Below are 27,552 nucleotides of genomic sequence, written 5' to 3'. Positions count from 1 at the left end.
CTCCGCTACAGCGCATGTCAATTCCAGGTCAGAAAGTAAAAGTCCTGCCATGTGTTTATTCCACCAATGACCTCAGCCAGCTGATTTCACTAATTAGTAGTGAAATCAGCTGGCTGAGTTCATTGGTGGAATAAACACATGGCAGGACTTTTACTTTCTGGACCTGGAATTGACACCTCTGCGTATCACTAAGGTTGCAAAGGGGCGGAAATTTTCTGGTACATTTCCGGAAACTTTCCGTGGAAAGTTTAGCTGGGAAATTTTGGAAACATTCCAATTTGGAAACTTTCATGGGAATTAATGGGAATTAAATGGGAATTAATGGGAATAAACTGGATATTTTTAATATTGCTTTCCATGGAAAGTTTAGCTGGGGAAAAAACTCCCGTATTATAACAACTAAATGTTGGCAAGTATGTAGTAGCCTATGCTGATTACTGCGTGCGTGCATGTCATTGATGAATATAGGGAGGATATTCAACTGAAGTTGCATTAAATCAGGTTGTTTTAACCAAGATTATGCTAGAAGATGGGTTTTTCTTTCAACTAAATTTAAGTTCACTGTTATAGACTAACAGTATCATAACAAGCAATATTAAAAATATCCAGTTTATTCCCATTAATTCCCCTGAATTCCCATCGAAAGTTTCCAACTTGGAAAATTTCTGGAATTTTGCAACCCTAACGCTTTTCCCCCACTACCACCAGTATACACCCACCACTAACATCAAATAATAATGACTAGTTTAACACTTATTCTTGGAATTAATGGATAATAACCTTCAATTATATGAAATTATACCACATTTTTTAGTTTAAAAAGCAGAAATATGCTATAATATTAAATAAAACACCCACAATTCAATAAAAGTAGTGAACTGATCTGTAATTGTGAAGAGTGTTGTAGGGAACCATCCATGTTATTTTAGGGCAATTTGGTTGAAAGAAACCCACATTTCTGATATAGAAACTTTTAAAACAGGTCAAATTTGACCCGTGAGGTATATGGTCATCTTATTGTATCTGCATATTCTATATGATTTGTACTTAAGCTTTGGGTAACAAAGAAACCCAGATTAACTTCAGCCTACTTTCAGAAGACATCTGGAAAAAGCATTATCAATGGACTCTTAGAGAGAGCCAGTTGGCATGAAGCCATTGGTTAGTTTTCGATCCCACCCCAATTCATGGAATATACACATGTGGCACACACACAAAGAACTTTAGAGTGACTTTAGAGAATCTGAGAAGCTGTCCTCTCCGAGCTCTGCAGGGCTTGTAATTTGATGCTGAATTCTTGAATGTGAATAAACCTTTATAATCAAGAAACAGTGTCGGCAGATTCCTTTCTACACAGCAACGCATCATCGATACTAATTAAACAACACCCAAAGACAACATTGAGGGTTAATGGCTCCACATTTGTAAAGACGGAGTTCCCGAGCTGCTACAACAGCAACTTTTATATAATCTTTTAGCTCCATCTACAGGTGGAATCGTATCAAATGCTACAGACTAGCACCCACATCTGTACTACTTTGCTCAATGGTTACCAGCAGGTGGAATAAGTATTCAGATCCTTTATTACTTCAGTAAAAGTACTAACGACACACTGTTAAAATACTCCGTTACAAGTAAAAGTCCTGCAGGGAAAATGTTACTTAAGTAAAAGTCTGTAAGTATCATCAGGACAATGTAAATGTGTAAAATAACTAGTAACTGTGTGTGTGTGTGTGTGTGTGTGTGTGTGTGTGTGTGTGTGTGTGTGTGTGTGTGTGTGTGTGTGTGTGTGTGTGTGTGTGTGTGTGTGTGTGTGTGTGTGTGTGTGTGTGGTTAGAAAGAACAGGGGAGACACTTTGTTTCTCTCACTAGGACTCTAGAGTCGCGACTTGTTCCGAAGACAAATGCTGTCACTCTCTCACTTTCTCCCTCGCTCTATCACCCACTCCCTACACACACACACACACACACACACACACACACACACACACACAAACACAAACACATATGCCGGCTCGAGGCACACACCGACACACAAGTAAACAAAGAGTTTTTTGACCCTCCGGAAACCGGAATAATTATGCTTTTCCTACTGTGACAAAATGTCTTCTGTGAAAAAGCTCTACTTCTATTTGTAACTGAAACACTTCAACACACTTTGATTTAGGGACATTCAGCTTTATTGTGAAAATCCACAGCAGTATCAGATATTTAGCAAAACCAGTGGACGATGCAGTCACATCACTGAGTAGGCTACATGCACATTAACTACAGCATGATGAAGTTTAGAAACATCCGAATTTGACAGTAGTTGTTGGAGCAGGAATCCTCAGAATGAGCAGCACACTCCGCAGAAAGCGGGGTTGCAGCAGCTGCAGCACCAGCGACACGAAATGAACCGCTTGTTTCTGATTTTATACGGCATCTGTGTGAAAGACAAAAGACATGAGCAATGTGTTCATCTCCAGCGTCATCACTAGGGTTGGGTACCGAAACGCGGTGCCAATAGGGCAGCGGTTCCGACGTAAACGGTAGTAACGAGACCGAATAAGAATGAAAATTTTGGTGCCTGACTTTACACTACACTCAACAGCAGGTAACGTTAGCCTACTGTTAGCTAGCAGCTGGATTAAACAGGGTTAAAATGCTGACAGCTAACGTTAAACAGTGTAAAGTGTGACTGTATTTCACTGTAGAGGATTCCAACACCGGGACGTAACAGTCTGACAGCAGCACAACAGCTGTCGTTGTCGGAATTAAACAACACGTGCGCTCACTTGAAACTGGTAGCCTCGTGGTGCATTCAAAGTTATTGCAAAATACCCTTTTCCCATCTGGTGGTTGTTTTTGTCATTCAACAGCAATTTACTGGTGAAATAAGTCATTATTATAAGTTATTGTTATAACATTATTATTAAATCATTTAATTTTAACCATATGGCCTAAGCAATAAACAAGCCGTTCTTTAATGTCGCCGACTGTTGTTTATTACCCTTCTTTTTTTTTTCTTTTTTCTTTTTTTTACTTTATTAAAAAGTGCCGGTTCAGGCACCGTTTAGGCACCGGCACTGTTGTAAAAGTATCGCTTTAGCACCGGTATCGGAAAAAACCCAAACGATACCCAACCCTAGTCATCAACCACTCTGTCTGTTCTCTCTCCTTCTATAGAGAGCATGAGGGCACTTTGTAGGGCATAAAAAGAAATAACTGTTTTTTTCGGTTGGTTGTCAGTTGAGGTCATGGGTCGGTAGGGAATTTATTTTAATTTTCATTTTGATTTCTTTAGGGGATAGGTAGGATTTTTTATTTTTATTTTCCTTTACAGTAGCGATGGATACTCTATTTTTTATAACATAGCCTACCTGTTACTACATGTACAGTTGTCACTTAGTAAATTGAAAACATGATGATTTTGTCATTCAGGTGCATATTAAGTAGCCACATGCATCTGTTTTGGTCTTATAATATATAAACCACAGGTTTACCGCTCCAGCGGAGACGATGGTTCGTTTAGACAGCAGCTAAGTTTACTAGAGTTTGTCCAAAATTCAAGATTTGTACCTTCCATGAGTCCACTGATGTCGCCTCATATTCAGCAACCGGATTCTCGGTGGTCATTGGCTCCTCCAGCTCTTGCACCTGTTGAGGAGTTGTGCACATTTACAGTAGGAACCACATTTTAGCATTTTGACAAAACATTTCAAGCTAATAAGTGAATGAAATGAGTTTAAATCAGGTTCTTACTTCAGTGGCTGGGACAGCAGAGCTCTGCTGAATACAAACAAAGGTGAGCACGACGGCCACTGCAACTGCAACGCCATAGAATGTCTTCATCTTAGGATGGTTCAAGTTGTTCAATCAAGTAGACTTCTTCAGACCTTTGGGTGTCTCTGTCAGCTCTTTGAGTGAGTCCCCTGTGTATTGGCTGAGTGTGTAAAACATGCTGATATTTATAGTCACTCAGGCCACTGTTGCTCCATCACTGGCAGCACTGACATGCCTCCAAGAATGGGCTTGCATCCCTTCCTGGATGATGCTGGGAAGGGTTGGGAATTGTATATTACCTAGTATTGTCTAGACTGAAAAGAAAACGTCTCATTTCCAGCCAAATAAGCCTCCATTTGTTGGTTTTTATTCTTTTCTTTTGGATTTGATCTTTCCTCTTTATTCTGCTCTCCTTTGTGTGCCTTTTCTTGTTGTCTGATACATATGATTATATTTCATATAAAGGGACAGTTGAGATGTGTTGAAGTGTGGTTGAATGAGCTACTTCTCCATAGTCTGTGTGTTAGCCACAGTATTATGGAAAAAAAATCATAATCTCAATTATTTTGGTCATTATTTAACACGATTACTCGCTGACTTTTGGGAAGATGTTGCATTAAATGAAGTTAAAAAAAACAGTGAAACAGTTAAACAAATCAACAGTGAAAACACCTTGAAGTGTGACCTTTCCCTTCATACTTTGAACTTTTGAACTTTTTATCCCATTCAGACCACAAGACAAAATAGGACTTTACTTACAAAACATAATGTACGAAAAAAAAGGTGACACTGTTTTTGTGACCGTTAGGACCCAAAATCAAAACCGTAAATACAATTTGATAAATTGCACAGCCCTATCAGTTAGTCAATTTTTGTTTTTGTTAGAGATGCACCGATGACAATATTCTAGGCGGATTCAGATTTTTCAGTGAGTTTAAACTGCCGATACCGATTTTAGCCGATTCAGATTTCATATTTTCTTTACAGTAGGGCTGGGCAATATATCGATATTATATTGATATCGTGATATGAGACTAGTTATTGTCTTAGATTGTGGATATGGTAATATAGTGATATGACATAAGTGTTGTCTTTTCCTGGTTTTAAAGGCTGCATTACAGTAAAGTGATGTACTTTTCTGAACTTACCAGACTGTTCTAGCTGTTCTATTATTTGCCTTTTCCCCACTTAGTCATTATGTCCACATTACTGATGATTATTTATCTAAAATCTAAGTGTGAAGATATTTTGTTAAAGCACCAGTTGTCAACCCTAGAATATCACCGCGATATCGATATCGAGGTATTTGGTCAAGAACATCATGATAGCTGATTTTCTCCATATCGCCCAGCCCTACTTTACAGCACACACAAATCTTTATTTTCTATCTTTTCTTTAATAGAACATTTTACATACAGCATAGAACAGAGAAGATGTTTTTAACAGATAGTAATCAATCGCTATAAAATAGAATTATATAAATTACTCCTGGTGTGGGGAATTCACACACATCTAAAGTGCAATGTTAGACATCCAATATCCAACAAAAAAACAAAAATATATATACAGTGCCTTGCGAAAGTATTCGGCCCCCTTGAACTTTTCGACCTTTTGCCACATTTCAGGCCTCAAACATAAAGATATAAAACTGTAATTTTTTGTGAAGAATCAACAACAAGTGGGACACAATCATGAAGTGGAACGAAATTTATTGGATATTTCAAACTTTTTTAACAAATAAAAAACTGAAATATTGGGCGTGCAAAATTATTCAGCCCCCTTAAGTTAATACTTTGTAGCGCCACCTTTTGCGCGATTACGCAGCTGTAAGTCGCTTGGGTATGTCTCTATCAGTTTTGCACATCGAGAGACTGACATTTTTGCCCATTCCTCCTTGCAAAACAGCTCGAGCTCAGTGAGGTTGGATGGAGCGCGCTGTGAACAGCAGTTTTCAGTTCTTTCCACAGATTCTCGATTGAATTCAGGTCTGGACTTTGACTTGGCCATTCTAACACCTGGATATGTTTATTTGTGAACCAGTCCATTGTAGATTTTGCTTTATGTTTTGGATCATTGTCTTGTTGGAAGACAAATCTCCGTCCCAGTCTCAGGTCTTTTGCAGACTCCATCAGGTTTTCTTCCAGAATGGTCCTGTATTTGGCTCCATCCATCTTCCCATCAATTTTAACCATCTTCCCTGTCCCTGCTGAAGAAAAGCAGGCCCAAACCATGATGCTGCCACCACCATGTTTGACAGTGGGGATGGTGTGTTCAGGGTGATGAGCTGTGTTGCTTTTACGCCAAACATAACGTTTTGCATTGTTGCCAAAAAGTTCGATTTTGGTTTCATCTGACCACAGCACCTTCTTCCACATGTTTGGTGTGTCTCCCAGGTGGCTTTTGGCAAACTTTAAACGACACTTTTTATGGATATCTTTAAGAAATGGCTTTCTTCTTGCCACTCTTCCATAAAGGCCAGATTTGTGCAGTATACGACTGATTTTTGTCCTATGGACAGAGTCTACCACCTCAGCTGTAGATCTCTGCAGTTCATCCAGAGTGATCATGGGCCTCTTGGCTGCATCTCTGATCAGTCTTCTCATTGTATGAGCTGAAAGTTTAGAGGGACGGCCGGGTCTTCGTAGATTTGTAGTGGTCCGATACTCCTTCCATTTCAATATTATCGCTTGCACAGTGCTCCTTGGGATGTTTAAAGCTTGGGAAATCTTTTTGTATCCAACCCGGCTTTTAAACTTCCCCACAACAGTATCTCGGACCTGCCTGGTGTGTTCCTTGTTCTTCATGATGCTCTCTGCGCTTTACACGGACCTCTGAGACTATCACAGAGCAGGTGCATTTATACGGAGACTTGATTACACACAGCTGGATTCTATTTATCATCATTAGTCATTTAGGTCAACATTGGATCATTCAGAGATCCTTACTGAACTTCTGGAGAGATTTGCTGCACTGAAAGTAAAGGGGCTGAATAATTTTGCACGCCCACTTTTTCAGTTTTTTATTTGTTAAAAAAGTTTGAAATAGCCAATGAATTTCGTTCCACTTCATAATTGGGACCCACTTGTTGTTGATTCTTCACAAAAAATTACAGTTTTATATCTTTATGTTTGAGGCCTGAAATGTGGCAAAAGGTCGAAGCGTTCAAGGGGGCCGAATACTTTCGCAAGGCACTGTATATATAAAATACATACAGCCTTGCAGTATAACAGCTGATTGAGTGGCTGATGTTGCGCGATGTTAATCATGCGGCGCCCGAGTGCATTTGAAAAAAGTATAAAATCGGCAACGTGGAGCACATGCTGGCCAGAGAGCTGGTTCCTGGAGACACAGTCTGTCTCTCAGTCGGAGAGAGAGTCCCAGCAGACCTCCGCCTCGTCGAGGTACACACACACACACACACATGTGTCTCGCATGCACACACGCACACAGTCACACAGTCACACACACGCACACACACACACACACACACACATGCACGCACACACAGTCACACACAGTCACACACACACATGCACACACATGCATGCACACACACAGTCACACATACACATGCACACACACACACACACACACAGTCAGACACGCACACACACACAGTCACACATACACATGCACACACACACACACAGTCAGACACGCACACACACACAGTCACACACACGCGCACACATGCACACACACAGTCAGGCACACACAGTCACACACACACACGCACACAGTCGCACACAGTCACACACACACATGCGTGCACACACACACACATATGCAGAGTATGCCCGTATGCGTGGTGGAGGAGCTGCAGCAGCAAGAGGACAAAATCGAGCTCAAGTTTCAAATGAAATTCGGGCAACAATTATTGACCATGTCATCAATCATGGCTTGTCCTTTAGAGAGGCTGGACAAAGGGTCCAGCCCATTCTGACTCGGAGCACTGTGGCATCTATTGTCAGGCTTTTTCGGAATGAGAACAGGTAATTCACAGTGTTACTGTAATGTATACCACTGTGTATTTCAGCTTTACTGTATTGCCCTGTTAGCAGAACAAACTGTGTCTACAGTAATGCAGATGTTTTATCAATCCCATTTATGTGACTGTCATACAGTAATTTCAATTTGGTACGCTTGCTTCTTTTACTTTATAGGATCCACACATTACCACACACTGGTGGCAGAGGAAAGATATTTATAGTGTACAGGGGTCTGTCCAGTTGTACTGATGTAATGGTAGTGGCAAACAATGCAATCAGACTGCATGAAATCCAGGCAGCAGTAATTGCAGATCAGAGAGCATTTAGAAATATAAACAGTGTGAGTTTGGCAACTATAGATTGAGTCCTTAAACGACACCATGTCAGAATGAAGCAGCTGTACCGAGTTCCATTTCAAAGAAACTCTGACATCGTAAAGGAGGCATGATTCCAGTATGTGCAGGTACAGATTTTGTTATTGTAATACCTTGTTTACCATAGTTACATGCGACTGGAATACTGTAATTTGCTTTATGAATTTGCTCTTTTTCTTAGAGAATAATGGAGCTTGAAGCTGAAGGGGCACATCACAAATTCATTTTTGTGGATGAAGCCGGCTTCAACCTCTGTAAAGTGAGGAGACGTGGGAGGAACATCATTGGGCAGAGGGCCACTGTCACAGTGCCAGGTCAGAGGGGTGCCAATATCACCATGTGTGCTGCCATCTCCAATGATGGGGTCCTTTGCCACATACCAACCATTGGCCCATACAATACAGAACGCCTCATCACATTTCTTGATTCATTTAAAGAAATACTGATTCCACCCCAAGAGAGAGGGCTGTTGAGGCCTGGCATGACTCTGTATGTCATAATTTGGGACAATGTGGCTTTCCATCACTCGCGCCTTGTGAACGAATGGTTTGCAGCACAGCCTCGTATTATGATGCACTTCCTTCCTGCATACTCCCCTTTTCTGAACCCAATCGAGGAGTTCTTCTCTGCTTGGAGGTGGAAGGTGTATGATCACCGGCCATATGAGCAGATACCCCTCCTGGAGGCAATGAATGCTGGTTGCCTGGCAATAGGTGCAGAGGACTGCCAGGGATGGATGGTATTTCCCTGGGTGCATTGCAAGGGAAAACATTCAATGCAATGTTGATGAGAACCTGTGGCATAATCGTCAAGAACGAATGGACTAAATGTTTTTTTTTTTAAAGGTATTTCCACCCATAAGTTTCCTTTGGTAGCTTTTTTCTTTCTTCTTTTTCAGTATCCATTTGAGTTTGTAAAGTGTCATATTTCATATTGATGGCTGTATTTTGTATTTTGTTGTCCATTGTGTAATGATTGATTGAAAGAATAAATTAATTTGACCACAAGTTGTGGTGTTTGATGGAAATATTTGCTTGTGTTGCATGCTTTTAATGTTTTGTGAGTGTTAGAGCATTTTGCTAACAAAATGAGTCATTTTGGCCATTGAGCTTCAGTTTTATCCTGTGTGTTAACTGTTTTGAAAATGTGATGTCAGAGTGGGCAAATGTGTTTAAGCAATTGAGAAAAACTGTAATCATTCCAATCCACTACTCGTGTTAAAAACGTGACATTTCTGCAGGCAAACAGTAAAGTTTACTTGGGTTTAATGGAGCCATGATTCTGTTAATCTCTTAAACCTTATCTCTATTTTGCCTGTAATTTCACCGAATTAAAAAAGTTCTTTCTAAAAGAACTTCCTAGTAAACTCACAGTTGATCCCAAGCATGCTCTGAACTGTATGTATTACAACCATGCCAAGATGAAAATGACAAGTCTTCAGTGAAGTCATTTACCGTATTTTCCGCACTATAAGGCGCACCTGATTATAAGGCGCACTTTCAATGAACGGCCTATTTTAGAACTGTTTTCATATATAGGGTGCACCGGATTATAAGGCTCATAGAATAGAAGATACTGCAGTCAGACGTTTGACTGGGGTTGCGTTATGCATCCACTAGATGGAGCTGTGCTAAAGGGAATGTCAACAAAACAGTCAGATGAAGTCAAACTTTATTAAGTGTTCTGACAACTCCGATCACTCCCATGGTAACGTTGTTCAAACGTTGATGTGCATATTAACAATATCTCCCAGCCTTGCTCACTCTTCTCCCAAACATGGAGGGGAACTTTTCCCTAATTCAGTAAACACGTAGTAAAAGAAACAGTCTGATACCACTAAATCAAATGTTAGTGCATAACTCAACATTGTTCAGTTACGTATAACACGTAAAGCTCACATTTTCAGTTCATTCCCCGTCCACGAATCCCTCGAATTCTTTTAATTCAGTGTCCGAATTGAACAGTTGGGCGACTATGCTAATGCTGCAAGCGGTGCGGCTTTGTAGTTTACCAGTCGTACTGAAACATTTTATTATTATTAAATTGTTTTTATTGGTTTTTCATACTGAAACATTTTGACAGAGCGCCTTGAACGCCATGTACAACCACTATGGATCAACCAATTAACCAATTGATCCATATATAAGGCGCTTTGGATTATAAGGCGCACTGTCGTTTTTTGAGAAAATTAAAGGCTTTTAAGTGCGCCTTATAGTGCGGAAAATACGGTACCTCTCTGTTCCTGGGTCATTTCTCTGTCTGGGACACAATCTCTTCTCTCCTTCATGTCACTAAAACAAGTGAAACGAGAGCATTTTGTCCTTCTTAACTTGAGATGTGCTACCTTTTCTTCACCTTTTGGAACAAAGCGATTGGATTTTGAGTTTAGCACTCCACCAAGAATCTCTGTTGTTAAAGCACAACCTTCATGGCGCTTTGTTTAAAAAAAGTGCAGACCTTACTTTTGGCACCTGTTATTTATTTCCTTATTCATGTCTAGGAGTGGAGGACAGGGGGGGGGACTAGGACAGGGGGCGGCAACAACTCAAGATAACCCAGATTTCTTTTTGTTAAATTTAGCATACTAGTTAAATTTGTCATACAGACAAAGTCAATCTCATGTAATCAATGTCCTGCATTTGAGGCGACCATACAATGTGATCTCACTTAATAGGAGATAGAAGTATGATAGAAGTAAGGGGCATTATCACAGGAAAGGCATTAAGGTAAGACACAGGTGATGAGTGACAGATGTGTGAGAGGGGAAGCAAACTGTTTTTGACTGACTGCAATTGGACTTTGGAGATTCGCACTCAAATGGTCAAATTGGCCGTAACTTTTAATTTGTTGCTACCAACTGAGGTGGCAGCAGGGGTGGCAAGGCTTTCTTTTAGGGTGGCATTTGCCACCCATGCAACCCCTGTAGATCCGCCCCTGTCCTTAAAGAACGCTGTTGCAGTAGCTCAGTCTGGAGGTGATGATACAGTGGAAGTATAGTAGCTCTAAATAGTACTTTAATACATTAGATTTTTCCCTTGACATGTTCTAAACTTAAAGTAAACTCTGTTCCTGTGAATGAACATCAGTTTAACGGGGTGTGTTTGGTTTAAGTTCCTCTACATCCCTGCTGCTGAGTGTCCTGTCTGATGGCGCCGCCTTCTGGTGTGAGGGAGAAACTACCGGGGAAGATCTCCGACTATACCCAGGGAGGTCCCGGGACGTGTATGCATGTATAAAAAAAAAAAGGGACAAAAACATAAAAATTAAACACAAAAGAAGAGACAAAAATGTCTGAAAAAAGCATCAAAAACGTTGGAAAAATTATCTTTTTTTTATAAAGGGCGACAAAAAAGTGTTCAAAAAAACATGAAACAGGCGCCAAATATGTCGAAAAAATTGTCACAAAAAAACTGCAGCTATCAATTATTTTAGTAATCGAGTATTCTACTGATACTATGATATACTATATATACAATACTACAATAGTTTGGTTTAATTTTCGGAAAAAGCTACATTTCTCAACAACTCTCAAAAAAACTAAACATATTAAGTGCATTTGAGTTTGTTTTTAAAGAAAAGATTTTCTGAAATGCAATACCAACCTCAAACCAAATTGTCAAAAAAAAACAGACGACAAAAATGTTTTAAAAAAGCTGCAAAAACACTGAAAAGGAACAAAAACTTAAATTATGTAATGGGATGTTTTAGTTCTGACAGAAAGGTCATGTTGAGTTGACTATAAAGGGATTTTTCTGTCTGGACAGAAAAGGTTATGTTGCAGACATTGATGAAAAATTACTGCATAAGAGAAGTGACTCCCAGACGCGTACGCCCAGATGTGTCCTGATTTATTGTTTTGTTATCCTGCTATAGCAAGATATTTCCTGGTGCAAACAGGATGCTGTTCCTCTGCCAAAAATATATATACTCTTGTCTTTGAGTGCTACTTTGAGATCTCTTCCACTGTACTCAGATATGTGTGCTGTGTAACTCATGCTCCTTGCTTGCAAGCAATAATAAAATTGAACAAACTCTCATGGAACAACTTGTCTTTATTGCCCAGTCTGTTGACAGAAATCTTCCACCACAATTACATCTAAATGTTGCAGCCTTTAGCGAAGTGCTTATTGCGCATAGTGGGGGGGTCTGGGTGCCCTCCCCCTGGGAAGTTATGAGCATCAACAACTTAATTTCCTGTCCTTCGGATACACTTTTATGCACCAATTTATGGTGGAAATCCCTTTATTTAGCCTATGTGAAGAAGAAAAACATAATGGAAAGTATGTTGTTGCTTGTCATTGTGCATTTTAAGTGGGTACATGGAAATCCTGGAGCTTTCTTAGTGGGTATATTGCATAAACATATGTATCACGTAGACTACGACACTGCATTAAAGCTAGGGTTGGTAACTATTTCATATATAGGCTTCACTTTATATATACATTGTTTGAAATGGTCTTTACACCCTGACAGCAATAAATAACTTCTGGGCTCTGAAAAAGGTGCAAAAAAGATCCGTCATCTGTAGCTGCTGTAATCCTGTAATAACGCCCCCAAAATCGGAGATTTGATGTAATGTTTTTTTTATATTTAAAAATATATATTATCTTTATTTTTTGTCGCTCTTGAATAAAAAAAAGAATATAACTCCAAACACGTGCAACCAGGTGACCCACCCATTGACATATGGACCCACCCAGGAGCCCATATTTTTGGAGTTTTTGATGTTTTGAACTTTGCATCACTAAAAAATAAAAAAAATAAAACGCCCACCAATCAGTGCCTCGCTTATGGTCCGCTTGGAAAGAACCAAAGAACCAATGAAATGTCTCCTTCCCCCGCCGCGCGAGCTCTTTTTCCGTTAAACAAGGCTGGAGTGGTGAGTTTTTATCATAGACAGTATATAAGGTTTTTATTTGTTTTAGTAGTAACACTAGCATTGTAGCAATGACAACCAGCTGGTTTTTAGCGATACATAACGTTATTTAAATTTACCTAAACCCAACTTTTAGGCGGTAAAGTGTGTGACTGGCGGCGTAGAAAACTTAACGTTACCAACATAGTTTAGGCCAGATAGAAACTGAACAGCTAACGGTTACCAACTGCCTGGTCATCCCTCTGCCAAGCTAATGCTAACGTTAGCTGTTAACATCACTGTAGCTAGTCATACCGAGACGTAGCTAGGCTAAATTTATTTTAATTTTCACAGGATTTTAAATATAGCATATGTTTAGGTATACCATAGAGGGAGAATATATTGGAGGCACATTTGCGAGTCTGCCCTGTCATTGGCTAGCTACTAACCTAGCTAACTGCTCTGCAATAGTTGTCAATTTCAGTTATCTAGCTAGCTAGCTAGCTAGCTAAAACGGAAAAGGTGAAAACGGTGAACATCCGGGCACTTTTCCGCCGTTATTTTGAGGCTGCCTGTGGAAACTCAGCAGTTACTGGAGAATGGGGGAGAAACCTCAGCAAAAGTTGCCGTTGCCGCCATGGATGCCATGGTTTCTGTCGACAGGTACGTTGTTGCTTGTTTTTTTCTGGAGGGGTAGGGGGGTGGTCTGTTGTTTTCGGGACATGTCTCGTGCACGTCTGTGTGTGGGTTGTAGCTTTTTTCAACATTACCGACCGCAAAAATACTAGAAAACGCTTTATAATAGGTCTCCCTTAAGTTTAATATTACGTGGTATGAGAGGTAGAATGTAATTAAGTACATTTACTCCCGTACTGCACTTCAGTCCAAATGTCGAGGTACTTGTACTTTACTTGAGTATCCATGTTCTGCCATTTTCTACTTCTACTCCGCTACATTTCAGAGAGAAATATTGTACGTTTTACTCCACTACATTCATCTGTTACAGCTTTAGTTACTAGTTACTTTAGTTACTCCACTACATTCATCTGTTACAGCTTTAGTTACTAGTTACTTTAGTTACTCCACTACATTCATCTGTTACAGCTTTAGTTACTAGTTACTTTACACATTTACATTTTCCTGATGATACTTACAGGCTTTTACTTAAGTAATATTTTCCCTGCAGGACTTTTACTTGTAACAGAGTATTTTAACAGTGTGGCATTAGTACTTTTACTGAAGTAATAATCTGTAGCATTTAATGCGATTCCACCTGTAGATGGAGCTAAAAGATTAGAAAAGTTGTTGTTGTAGCAGCAGCTGGGGGAACTCCATCTTTACAGATGTGGAGCCATTAATTAAAAGGCCAGAACTCAAACATAAGAAGGTCTTTGGAATTGTCAGATATCTTAATATTTGAAGGCGTTTTGACAGCATGATGGACCACAGACAACAACTGTCACCATCCAAATAGCTTTTTATTCTCTCTCACTCAGAGAGTCATTCAGTCGTTATCAGTCCGTTGATAGAGATCAGAAAACATATCTAACCCGCTCCATTATTTTTTAAGTAACTGAAAACCAGTACAACACTTTGAGTTTTCTGTACGTCTGTAAAAAGAAAAGGGGGAACGGGAGATTTTTTGTTGTTGCAGAATGCTAATTTAAAAATACTAGTACAGTGCCTGTTGAAAATGGGCCTGTTTGGAATGGGCCGATTGCTTGTCCTGTGGTATTGCTGCTTGTAGAATTTTTCAAAACCAAATTGTACCCCAAAATTACTTACAGAAGGACCCCAAACCACTTCATTATGCAACTCCACTGTATAGCCTACTACTGACTTACAGTGTAGGCTACTTCTACATCAGAGGAAGACATTGTACTACTATATTTACCTGACAGAGAACGCTGCAGATTCAAAATGTAATCACAAAATATCACAATGAAAAGTCCTGATTATTTACATGGAGTCTGGTGGGTTTGTTGATGGTGATTTCAGGGCTGTTTCGTGTTAAACAAAAAGGATCTTACTCTTTAACTAAAAGGTCTATCTCTGTAGGGATCCTTTCCATAATGTTGTCAGACTCTTAGAATAGTTAGTTAGTTAGTTAGTTAGTTATATTTTATTTTTGTGTCATGCCAAATATTTTGCCCCATCCCACATGGGATTACAAGACACCACAAATTTACTTATTTAACAAACATCTTCCTGTTGCATATACAAATCTTTCGGATGAATACAAATATATAGACATACACACATATACACATACACATATGTATATACACGTATACACATACCACACATAAACAACTAGTTCTCATCTACACTCGATAAAGAGCTTTTTTCCTCTTCTCCCAGGCCTTATCTAAATAATTAGCCAATGTATATGTTTCAACAGCCATCTCAATCTTTGAGCATCATCCATTTTACCAAATCAATCTCTGCTTTTATCCTACAAAACAAAAAATCACGCTACTCTCGATAAAAAGGACAATAGAAAACAAAATGGAACTCATTTTCTACATCATTCAAACAACACATAGGACAGATCCGTTTCTCCTCCTCTACATTAACATATCGTCCTGTTTCAATAGTCAATGGCAAAACACCAGATCTCACTTGAGCACATAAGGATCTTTGCCTTTTTGACAAATTATATACAACATAATTCTCAGTGCCATATTCTGGTTTTATCAATAATAATCTGCGTCTGTCAGTGGCAAAAACAGAACTTTTAGTGGACGCTGACTGACGCTAAACATTTGTCCATTAACGTCTCATTGCAGCTTGTTTTGCCGCTGCAATACTTGATAAATTTCAAAGATTGTTGTTCCCATTAATCACTGAGACACAAACATGGGAAAATGGGGTCCATTTTGAAAAAAAAAAACCAAAGTTACCCTTTAAATTGTTGATCTGAACTAAGTAAAGAAATGATCTGCGTTATTTTAACCAATACTGATCCATGAAAACATGCCTCATACAGCAATACTTAAGACATGTAATGTAATTTAGGATGGGTTATCAAGACATCCTGTGCTGTCTTTTTGTTCTTTCAGTCCATAGTCTTTTATCCCCTTGTGCTCTCTCAGGATACCCCTCAAACTGACAATTATTTTGATTTCAGAGAGGGATCAGGGAGGCGTTGCAGAGGGCCATCTGGCAAAGCGCTGCTCCTGGTTGGACCTTTTCCACAGCGCCGCCTAACTCCACCTGGCAGCGCCACGGCCAACTGGCATTTCAGACACATGGTCAGTAAAACACCTTGCAGCTTGTAACATTGTTTAAATGTAAAAAACATTGAAACTTCAAGGCAGCGCTGCAACCGTCGACTTCAAGGCCCCTAACCCAAAACCATTGCCTAATCCTAGTGCCTTACAGGCAGCACTGCCTGGAAGATGACGTTGGGGGCTTAAAACACCAAACACTATATTTTACAGATAATCTAGTTTCCCATTGCCAGACCTTCTGGCTAGTCCACACAGTATTCCTGGATGGGAAAAGAACATGTTGGGCGCTAAGCACCGGACGGGCAACGGTGCCTCTGAAAAATAGTCTCGGGAAGGAACTTGTTTTGGTGGAACGTGTACGTTCAAAAGTAGTTTTAGTTGTGCGAGAGAAAACTCTGATTGGACAGATAGTCTAGCTAGCTGTCTGGATTTACCCTGCAGAGATCTGAGGAGCAGTTAACCATAGTCCTCACAAATCCACCGGAGGTTAGAACGCCAACACAGAGGAAGGGGACGGACATCTGTCTGAAATTAAACTCATCCGGTGGAATTTGCACCTGAACAATCCCGAAAGTGGAACGTGGTGGATATAGACTACACACTGTTGTACCGTACCCTCGTGAGCATTATTTGAACAGTATTGTACTGCAGAAAGTAGTGTGTTGCCATAAAAATGGCGGGAAAAAGGCAATTAACAATGGAACAGAGACGGACCATCATAACACTTAAGAATGTTGGTCTTTCCTACAGAGAAATTGCGAAGAAAGTCAAGGTGTCAGTGAGTACAGTATTCTTCGCCATCAAAAGGCACTTAGAAAACTGGGGGAAGCTCTGACAGGAAGAGGTCTGGCAGACCCAAAGCCACAACAGAATCAGAAGACAAGTTTCTGAGAGTCAACAGCTTGCATGATAGGCGGCTCACAGGACAACAGCTTCAAGCACAGCTTAAAGTGATGGTTCGGAGTAATTTCACCGTAGGGTCCTTTGCACCATGACCTCGAGCTGAACACCCCCCCAGAAGGTTTTTTCACCTGGGTCGAACATTAGGAGAGTTAGCGTAGTAGCGTTATCAGCTGAATAGCTTAGCGCAAGGGCGCGTGATGTATCTCGTAAATGACCCCACTAATAATGCCCGAAATGATACCAAACTTCTACACTAGTACAAATAGGTTATGTACTCCTAAAACAATGGATTGGAAAGTATGTTCTGGCAGGATATCTTTGTGTTCTAAGACCAGGGAAGCTCAGTGGTTAGCGTGTAGGCTCCATGAGAGAGAGTGTGACGTGAATGTGTTCAAAGCAGACAGCTGCCGGCTATCGAAGCAGCGAATACATTGGCAGTTTACGGTAGCAAATGTACAGTGTAGGTTTCAGTTTGTTTCTGAAAGCCCCAACATAAGGGGAATAGATTGGACTCGTTGACCTAACCTGTTGTTATATGGTTGCCTGTGCTGTTAGCCCTTTCTTTCTGCATTTCGTTACATGTTTAATCCAGGAAAAAAAAGAAAACTCTAGGCCAGGCTAGATTCCTGTGAAATTTGTCAAGTATTTTGTTACAAGCCTACTCTGATTCACACACACACAAATTAAAAAATGTTCTCCTTTTTCTCCTGCAGAATGTGGTGGGAGATGTAGGGAGGAGTCTTGGCGGCTTGGTCCTACCCCTCCTCCTCCTACCCCTCCTCCTCTTCTTCATCCTTCAAAAAATGAGCCTGCAGCTACATGACTGTGGGACTCCTGTGTTTGGGTGCAGGAGGAGCACATGCCACAGCAGATCTGTAAGTAACTTTGAATTTTTTTTCACTTACGTGTGCAGTGATGCAAATGTAACAGCAGTGTGGATTTTACAGGTTTGATCTGTAAACTTAAAGGGCTGAAAGAAAATCATAATCAGAATTACTTTGGTCAATATTGAAATCAGGATTATTTAACACAATTCCTTGTTGACTCTTGGGAAGATGTTGCATGAATTGAAGTAAAAAAATCTGTGAAATCAACTGTGAAAACATGTGGAACTGTGAAACGTCCCTTCATACTTATTTTGTTAATTCTTCATCCAGAAGACAAGAAAGAATAAGGCCCCCCTGCACACTTGCTGCGTGGTGTGAGCGTGTCAGCTGCGTGGCTTGTCTGTTCATATTTTGGTTCCCATGTTAACAAGTTAGAGCTTGCACACTGCCTGTGTGACACGCACGTCTCGTAAATGCGTGCATGCTAGAAATAGGACCGATGCCTATTTTTCACGCGACACGCAAGCGTGTTGTTGGAAGCGTTTCCAGGCAAAATAGAATACGAAAAGATGTTTATATGTCATTTTGACATGAATACATATTAATAAATGACATGTTGATGTTTGGAAGTCTCTAGGTTTTGATATAAATGCAGATATATAAATGTAATAAAAAAAAAAAAGAAAAGAATAATTATCGATTTTCAAATATGGCACCTGTCAACACAGAACCAAATATTCTGTAGCCTATTTTGCCGTCAATACTGCCGACGTTGTCTTTGCTGTAATCAAATCAATATATATTTATGTTTATGGGAAACATACATATGTACAACACTTTCACCTGTTCTGATTAAGTTCTAAGAAATAAGCACCAATAATGATCCAAAATCTTGTTTCTATTTTTTTTACCTTTTTTATAATTGAATTTCCTTGTTTTCTCACCAAAAACAAAAATGATCATATGATTGTAAATGTGATCTCACAGGGGTAAATGGCAAATATCAACCATAAATGATGTATATATCATTGGTAATTGAGCTAAAGCTAAGTATTAAGACTGTGTAAAAAAAATATATTTTTTGTTTCGATGTTCTACCTCTGTTAGGAGCACCTCGATCTCACAATCACTGAATCGTGGTTTTTCCCCATTTTTTCGTTTCATGATTGGTCATCAAGGGCTTCTTTACAAGGCTGCTATATTCATTGATTGATTAATATGGACCTTATTAGGACAAATATGGGACGACCTTGCATAAGGTAACGCATGTCCGTAAATCAGAATTTTGTTTTTGCGCACAAAATCTTTCAGAATAGAATCTACGCACAGTTTTATAAATGCGGCCCCAGAACACATGATATCCTTTGCCAGGTTCCATTCAGCCCGAAATAATTTCTTCTGGAAGACGGGTCGATCATAAGCAAATTTCACCCGTTTTCAAAAGGTCTGAAATTTGGGTTTCTTTCAACCAAATTGTCAAAAAAATAAATAACATAGATGGTTCCATACAACACTCTTCACAAGTAAAATGAATGATCAGTTCACTACTTTCATTGAATTTTGGTGTTTAATTCAATTTTGTAGCATTTGAAAAAAATAAATGAAACAATGTTGAAAAAAGTGACAAAAATGTCGTAAAAAACTATAAAAAGCGCAGAAGAAAATCGATAAAAAACATTGAAAAAGGTGACAAAAACATTGGAAAAAAGTGACAAAAAACTTCGGGAAAAGCGACAAAAGTATCGAAAAAGACGACCAAATAGTTTTATTTATAGACCCAGAAAAACTAAACGTTGCATGGTCGATGGGACGACAACACGAGATAGCCAGACAGATTATTTTAGAGGAACACTTATTGGGACTTAATCTTATTCACCGTATCCCCCAGAGTTAGATAAGTCCATACTTCAGGGTTCATACGGGTGCTTGAAATCCTTGAAAATGCTTGAATTTTGATGTTGTGTTTTCAAGGTTTGAAAAGTGCTTGAATTTTGGATAAAATGCTTGAAATTGTAAATGTATTTCTTTCACAACAAATACCTATCTGACTGAATAGTTTGTTTATTAAATGGAGAAATAAAATGTTGGAGAGCCTAAAATTAAACCTGCTCGCTTGTGCATCTGTGACTGCGATCTGCCACCACGCCAAGACCCGCCCTAGGAAGCAGCTCGATTGGTTGGGGTTAGGTATTGACCTTGAGTGGTTAAGGCTAGGATAGCTGATTGATGAACGTTGGCTGGAAGATGAAAAATATAAATTATGGATTAAACGGGGACAAACCCAACGAGTTGCCTCTTGTAAAGTCTGCAAAAAAGATGTGCAGCTTTTCACAATGGGCGAGTCTGCGCTCTCGAGTCACATGAAGTAAGTTTCAGGTAAGCAAACTGAAGTAGCCTACAGTACACGTTACCGTCAGTTAGAGCCTATTTGTTTACGCTAGTAACTTCAGTAAATTCGCAGGCTAAGTGACTGGGAGGACTTGGTGTGATAATGTAAAGTTAGTATTGCATGTCTGTCATGGCACGTTCATTTGTAGCATATGCAGTGAACATAGCCATACTCGTCATACATGTCATACAAGTAGCCTACTGTAATGTTGAGGATGGCCTTCTGCAATATTTACACTGCTCTATTCCAGTAGATAAATATATATGTCTTGGCAATGAAATACATTTTTTTTTCAATTAATATAGGCTATTTATCAGGCAGGTGCCTGTGCACTGTCATTCTTCTGGGTTAAAATGGAATTAAAGGTTGTTGTTGCACTGTCTCAAATGTTGTTCAAACCTTGTCTATATCAAGAATGTGTCCCAAAACCAAGGCCTGCAAAATATTTGTGTTCAAATCCTGTGTCTTCATATTTTTATTAGCCCTTGAAATTATTCAGTTTTACAGCCTGAAAATCACAATATCTGGGAAGCAATATTTGGACATTAATTCATAGGCAGCACAAACTTTGTAGGATGGAAGACAAACATGTCAATATGACTTAACCATTACAAGTTTGTACGGCATTCCCTAGATTTGGAAAAAAGTGTGAAAACACTGACATTAAGGTTAGCATAAACTTTGAGCAAAATCTAAGAGGGTGCAGAAACAGTTTTCCTGGATTTTGACACAGAATGACCCAGCTGCATGTCATTTGGCTCAGATCCTCCCTCCCGCTCCTCTCCATAGCTGTCTTGCTGTGTGTTATGTTATGAACCATGAAGAGAAGATGATAATTTAGGGTTACTGAAGTGAACCTGTCGAGTGATTTTGTTTGGGGTAATTGTTTTTACGTTGACTCAGGCAGGTTAGATAACAAGCATAGTCTACATTTTGAAAAATAAAACTTGTGTTTTGCTTAAATATCTGATCCTTCTGCTATTACGAAACACAATTTTGGCTGTTTATAGCATTATGTCTTTTAATGTGACAAAAACACTAAATAATAATTTTGACTATGTATTGGTATATATTTTACGGTGGTGTAAGGTGCTGGAAAAAGCTTTAAAATGGACCTTGAAAGTGCTTGAAAAGTGCTTGAATTTGACCTTGGAAAAGGTGTACGAACCCTGATACATACCCTTCTCATCTCCGTCATACCTGCCAACATTTAGTTTTCAAAATCCAGGAGATTTGTGCGGGAAACACCGTCTTCACCTGCCATTTTCATTGGCTTGCACGGAGATCAACTGGGTTATAGGTTGCCAGGTAGAGGGTTATAGGTTGCCAGTTTGAGGTGACAAACGGTATGAAAATTGTATATGGTGTGTGGATTGTGTGGATGCGTTTCATACAAGATCTGGCAACTGGTCAACATTAGACAAACATTTTGTTCTGATTATTTATAAAGGAGTTTGGGCCCTGCAAATTAGGGGAGTTTCCCGGGAGAAATACCAAACTGGGAAGGGTCCGGGAGATAGGGCTAATAAACGGGAGAAACCTGGGAGTGTTGGCAGGTATGATCTCCATGTGTGTTGTAACGCGTACGTACATATTTGTCTGCTTTTTTAAATTTATTTTTGGGATATTTCTTTGCCGTTTTTCCCTTGATGCTTATTTTGTGACTTTTTTTGTTTTTCTTTCCTTTTTTCCGACGTCTTTCCTTGTTTTCTTTTATAGAGGCCAGTAAAATATAACTTCAAGCAAGTAGAATCTTTGTTTTTTTACTTGCCCGTTGAACCCTGATGCTTTAATGTTCCTAAAACACTTAATTTTTCTCATACTGTCTGTCTGAATATACCTGTAGTCTCCCTCTGTCTGAAACGCTCCGTTCTAGCGCCGGCCTCTTTAATATCCTCTTCCGAAATATCTCAGTCTGCAGAGTTTGCTGATGAGAACCAATACAATGACGTTCTGCACTAACTCCTGTTCTATCTGTGTTGTAGGAAGGGAGAAACTCACGAGCCATCCCAGCATGATGGGAAGAACCAGTTTGGTCTTCAGCCTCATCTTAGCAGCATTGCTGTCTGGCATCGCTGCTCAGAGAACAGGTGGGGATTTAAACGGACCGTGTAAAGTTGTGTTTGTTTGTAAATGAGCCGTCAAACACAGTAAATGTTTGGGATTCATGTTTGCTTCATGATTTTTTTCAGCAGTAGGGGCAGGTCTGTTCTTAGCTGAATAATACCGTCACATCACACATGTCTTAATCGGAAAAAAGGCCTTATTTTAAATATCCAAACATCCAAAAATCCTAAACATACTCACTGTGACATTGTTAGCTCTAATTTTACACTGAGACTTTACCCAGAACACCCTATTTTGGCTCGTGCTATGCTGACCTTGTTCTCCCCCCTCTTCAGATTGTGAAAAAGCCACCGTGGCCGACATCGTCTTCCTAGTTGATGGCTCCTCCAGCATCAGCCCTGGAAACTTTCAGGAGGTCCGGTCTTTTCTCCGCAACTTCATCAGAGCCCTCGACATTGGCCCCAACAAAGTTCGCATCGGCTTGGCTCAGTACAGTGATAAACGTCGACAGGAGTTCCTGCTGAAGGATCACTCTGACAAGAAGTCTCTGCTGGCTGCCGTGGAAAGAATTCAACTCCTAGGAGGAGGCACTGAAACAGGAAAAGCCATCGACTTCCTCCAGAAGCAGTACTTCACCAAAGAGGCGGGAAGCCGAGTTGGCCAACGGGTGCCTCAGATCGCTATAGTTATCACAGATGGGGACTCCACTGATGAGGTTAAGGAACCCGCCCAGAAGCTTAGGCAGGACGGAGTCATTGTGTTTGGCATCGGGGTGGGAGAAGCCAACCGGAAGCAGCTTGAGTCCATCGCCAACTGGCCTCCAGATCGCTTCCTTCACTCATTAGATAGCTATCAGGCTCTGCAGGAGCAGATGCAAATGCTGCTGGAAACTGTTTGTCTCTCTGTGGTAGCTCAAAAGGAAGGTAAGGCAAAGGATTGGAGGAAACATTATATAGTTGCCTAGTTGTTAATTTCACAATAATAGAAAATAACTATAAAGAAAAAATCTTTTTAAATGCTGAAAGCATCTGTGGTTGCTTATATAGTATGGATCTATGAAGTTGAGAATCTTAACTAGGGATTAATTGATTGATTGATTATCCCACCCTGGCTCTAACCTTTAGGGTCTACTTTACATTTGGTTTACTACTCTTACAATCTGCAGTCCACTTTGGTAGCCATTTTGTCAAAAAGTTCAACTTGATTACTGTCATTTCCAGTAAGGGTTTTGAAGAACGCAGGAAAAAATTTGCATAGTTAAGGTGTCAGTTTCTATGCAGTTTCTACGCAGTCTGGACAGTTTGGACACACCTTCTCATTCAATGCGTTTTCTTTATTTTCATAACTATTTCAGTGCTCCAGACTGCAACCAAATGGTGCCATTTTGCGACCAAAATTTGAGAGTGTGTGACTGAATTTTACATCCAGTCGCACATGTGCGACCAGTAAATTTGCCCCCTTGTTTTACACGTTAAACGTTGAAATTTCGGTACCTGAGCGCATAAGCGCAAGCTTATCCGTCTTTTCTGAAAGTTGACAGAGAGCAGAGCTCTGACACAAACACACACACTCGAACACACACCCAGAGGTGCAGACGATGCAAACTACGTCGGCTCTGCAGTTTTGTTGAAGTCACGGCAATGCCGATAAAGTGGTTGCAAGTATGGTTACAGTTTTTAAAAACTTCATGAAGACAGCGTTTGCTGCGATATGATATCAAAGGGGTGATAGAATGATTATATAGGGTATTTTACACTGTTCCTTAAGGTCTCCTAATGGGGTATGTAACATTGGTTGGGCTGAAAATTGCCCGAATGATATTTTATTAGGCCCTTAACTACCCTGTGAATATGGCTCTATTTGGAACAAGAGCTTTTCTTCCAAATATGGTATGCTCATGAATATTCAGAATGAGCTACACGCTGATTGGTTTGAGCAAACTACATAGAAACATATGGGAGACTCGACAGCAAGTCTCATATTTCAGACACTGCAAAGTTATACATTGTTTGTCGGGCTATTTTGTTATTAAATTCACTTCTGAGACTTTTTAAAGTGAGAAATCAACTATATAAAGCTCAAATATGGGCCGTTTTACGAAAATTGATGGCTAATTGCAAATTTGGTAAGACTGTGTGTCGGAGTTCAGCCACCGGTGCTGCCTCGCCGCCCGCCGGTGCTGCCTCGCCGCCCGCCGGTGCTGCCTTCCTTCACAGACCCCGGCCTGCTATGAGGTACTTGGAGCTCCGTCACGGCTGGCAGCCCACAGCATGGACTACTACGTTGCCCTGACAGAGCTCCAGGGCCTGCAACTCCCATCTTCCTGCTAGCTAAATGGCCCGTTGTTTGAGAGTGAGAGCGCGGTCAGCGAGCTTTTACACCAGCAATCTCTTACCACATGTTACACACATGTCACGCCACTTATACTACCTAAATGTCTTATAAAGATAACAACGGTGTCCGATTTCAAGTTAATTAATATTTGTGAAGACTAGGTGTTTCGTTAGCTGCGACTGTCCCTTCAATCCTAGCTATGTGTAGCTACAAATCACGGATAGTTAGCTTCCTTTTCGGCATTATTCGAGTATATTTACAGTTTGAATTTCGCCATGCCACGTATACAACATCTACCTAAGGGTCTTATAAAGCTAACAATGGTGTCCGATTTCAAGTTAATGAATTTTTGTGAATTTCAGAGGAATTCTAAGAGGAGGCTAGCTAGCTCTCATTGATAGAGCTCCATCCAGCCGCAGGCTCTATCAATGAGACTCGCGGACAAGCGGCGTTTATTTCCCCAATCGTTTGTTTAAATAACTCAACACATAATTACACACATTTTAAGATTAACTGGAATCTGTGGTAAGAGATTGCTGGCGTAACAAGCTCGCTGACCGCACTCTCACTCACACACATCTGGCATTAGGAAGAGGGGAACTGCAGGCCCTGGAGCTCTGTCAGGGCAGCAGCGTTTGGTATCTATTTGGGTCATTCACCCAAAAAACGGTGACTTTGCGCGGGTATGAAGTGCCGTGGGCTGCCAACCTTGATGGAGCTCAATGGAGCTCACAGCAGGCCGGGGTCTGTGAAGGAAGGCAGGCCAGGTGGCGAGGCAGCAATACAGGCAGCACCGGCCGCTGAACTCCGACACACAGTCGGACAAAATTTGCAATAAGCCATACATTTTTGTAAAATGGCCCATATTTGACCTCTACATTGTTGATTTCTCGCATAAAAAAGTCTCAGAAGTGAATTGAATGGTAAAATAGCAGATGAACAATGTATACAATTTATGAGATCTGCATGACCTAGATTCAGAAGACTAACTGATCTCAGGTCAGTTGTGTAGCCTATGTAAATGTTGGGGCGTGACAAAGAAAGAGACTAGAGCCAAATGAGGAGGAACCGCCGAGTTGACGTCAACTAGGCGGCTTGTTGAGATTTGCCTGTTTTCAGAGGCAGTTTCAAATTGTGAGATTTGCAGAGAAAAGAGGTGTCAATGGGATTTAGAGGTTCTATGTATGTCCTTGTTACCCACTAAACTGTCATTATTCAACTATGACAAGGTAAAATCAGTTTTGCATTTTATCACCCCTTTAATGGCGAGGCAAAAGCGGTGCTGTTGCATGGATGTATTAAGTGCTGTTGACGTTACACTTCCTCTGAGACAAGCAGCAGTCACAGTGGTTTCTGTGCCCTGGCGGCTGACTGACAGGCTGAGGTATGAAGGCAAGGCAACTTTATTTCTACAGCACCTTTCAGCAACAAGGCAATTCACAGTGCTTTACATGAAACATTAAAGAGCATTTCAAAACGGTCATGATGAAAATAAAACAGGCTAAAATATAATAATATACAAATACAAGAATAAAAGTTACAGTGAGTATGAAATTAATAATTATTCAATTTAATAGGTTAAGGATTTTTATTTTTGTTTAATTTCTTTAGAGTGTAAAATATTCTAATAAATTAATATAATGTTCTAAGTACATAGGATAAATAGCTTTAGAATTATTTTTACAACTGAAATAATTGTCTTGTAATTACAGAGGGAAAGTACGGTAAATAGTACCGTTGGGTACTGGAACAGAATTTCAGGTATCTGTACCGATATTGGTTCAGATGCGAAAGGTACCCAATCCTAAGGGTAGTAGCCTAAACAATGCATGTTTAATTTTAAGTTGAATTTATTGTAATTATAGACTAGGTATATTTTTAAAATATTTTGTTTACTGTCATGACAGCAATGGTGCCTTCTATGTTGAATCTTCAAAAGTGACACTGAATTTGAAACAGCACATTGTAATTTCTGCATCTATTCTCAAAGTAATTATTAGTAATACAGTGGAACTTAGTAGAATTGTGAATATTTAGTTAGCATGTTGATTTACGTTGTGTGCCCCTAAATTTTCTGGTTGCGCCCCTAAAATTTTCCATTGGGGGCCACTGTGCTCCTAGTGAAAAAAGTTAGTCTGGAGCCCTGTATTTACATTGTAGATTCTCACTGAAGGCATCAAAACTATGAATGAACACATGGAATTATGTACTTAACAAAAAAGTGTGAAATAACTGAAAACATATATATTTATATTTTAGTTTCTTCAAAGTAGCCACCCTTTGCTCTGATTACTGCACACTCTTGGCATTCTCTTGATGAGCTTCAAGAGGTAGTCACCTGAAATAGTTTTCCAACAGTCTTGAAGGAGTTCCCAGAGATGCTTAGCACTTGTTGGCCCTTTTGCCTTCACTCTGCGGTCCAGCTCACCCCAAACCATCTCGATTGGGTTCAGGTCCGGTGACTGTGGAGGCCAGGTCATCTGGCGCAGCACTCCATCACTCTCCTTCTTGGTCAAATAGCCCTTACACAGCCTGGAGGTGTGTTTGGGGTCATTGTCCTGTTGAAAAATAAATGATGGTCCAACTAAACGCAAACCGGATGGGATGGCATGTCGCCGCAGGATGCTGTGGTAGCCATGCTGGTTCAGTATGCCTTCAATTTTGAATAAATCCCCAACAGTGTCACCACAAAGCACCCCCCCACACATCACACCTCCTCCTCCATGCTTGCCGGTGGGAACAAGGCATGTAGAATCCATCCGTTCACCTTTTCTGCGTGCCACAGACAAAGAACGGCGCAGTTGGAACCAAAGATC

General features: G+C 40.1%; 2 protein-coding genes across 2 annotated transcripts in view; one reads left to right on the top strand and one right to left on the bottom strand.

The window, feature by feature from the left end:
- Nucleotides 1–2,329: 2,329 nt before the first annotated feature.
- On the bottom strand, nucleotides 2,330–3,867 carry LOC120562694 (hepcidin-like). The gene is made up of 3 exons (XM_039806544.1): nucleotides 3,745–3,867; nucleotides 3,562–3,639; nucleotides 2,330–2,425 (listed from the first exon to the last, which is right to left on the bottom strand). Exons 1-3 carry the CDS (start codon nucleotides 3,832–3,834, stop codon nucleotides 2,330–2,332), a joined length of 264 nt encoding a protein of 87 aa, XP_039662478.1. The 5' UTR covers nucleotides 3,835–3,867.
- A 9,296-nt stretch (nucleotides 3,868–13,163) lies between these two features.
- LOC120562575 (collagen alpha-6(VI) chain-like) overlaps nucleotides 13,164–27,552 on the top strand; it is a 66,244-nt gene continuing 51,855 nt past the window's right edge. Inside the window, 5 exon segments of the mRNA XM_039806351.1 lie at nucleotides 13,164–13,646; nucleotides 16,114–16,237; nucleotides 17,833–17,994; nucleotides 22,321–22,425; nucleotides 22,738–23,325. Coding sequence (XP_039662285.1) covers nucleotides 22,350–22,425; nucleotides 22,738–23,325 — 664 coding nt within the window. The 5' untranslated portion in view covers nucleotides 13,164–13,646; nucleotides 16,114–16,237; nucleotides 17,833–17,994; nucleotides 22,321–22,349.

Source organism: Perca fluviatilis, chromosome 7 (genome assembly GCF_010015445.1).
Source record: "Perca fluviatilis chromosome 7, GENO_Pfluv_1.0, whole genome shotgun sequence".
Lineage (NCBI taxonomy): Eukaryota > Metazoa > Chordata > Actinopteri > Perciformes > Percidae > Perca > Perca fluviatilis.
The sequence above is the reverse complement of the archived record's forward strand: the minus strand, read 5'-3'. Positions and strand labels throughout refer to the sequence as shown.

Excerpts from the sequence above, each read along its gene's own strand:
- LOC120562694 (XM_039806544.1), bottom strand. The coding sequence starts at position 3,834 with ATGAAGACATTCTATGGCGTTGCAGTTGCAGTGGCCGTCGTGCTCACC. Across the intron at positions 3,640-3,744 it reads CTGCTGTCCCAGCCACTGAA|GTGCAAGAGCTGGAGGAGCC; the intron begins GTAAGAACCTGA and ends ACTCCTCAACAG. Across the intron at positions 2,426-3,561 it reads CATCAGTGGACTCATGGAAG|ATGCCGTATAAAATCAGAAA; the intron begins GTACAAATCTTG and ends TCTTTCACACAG.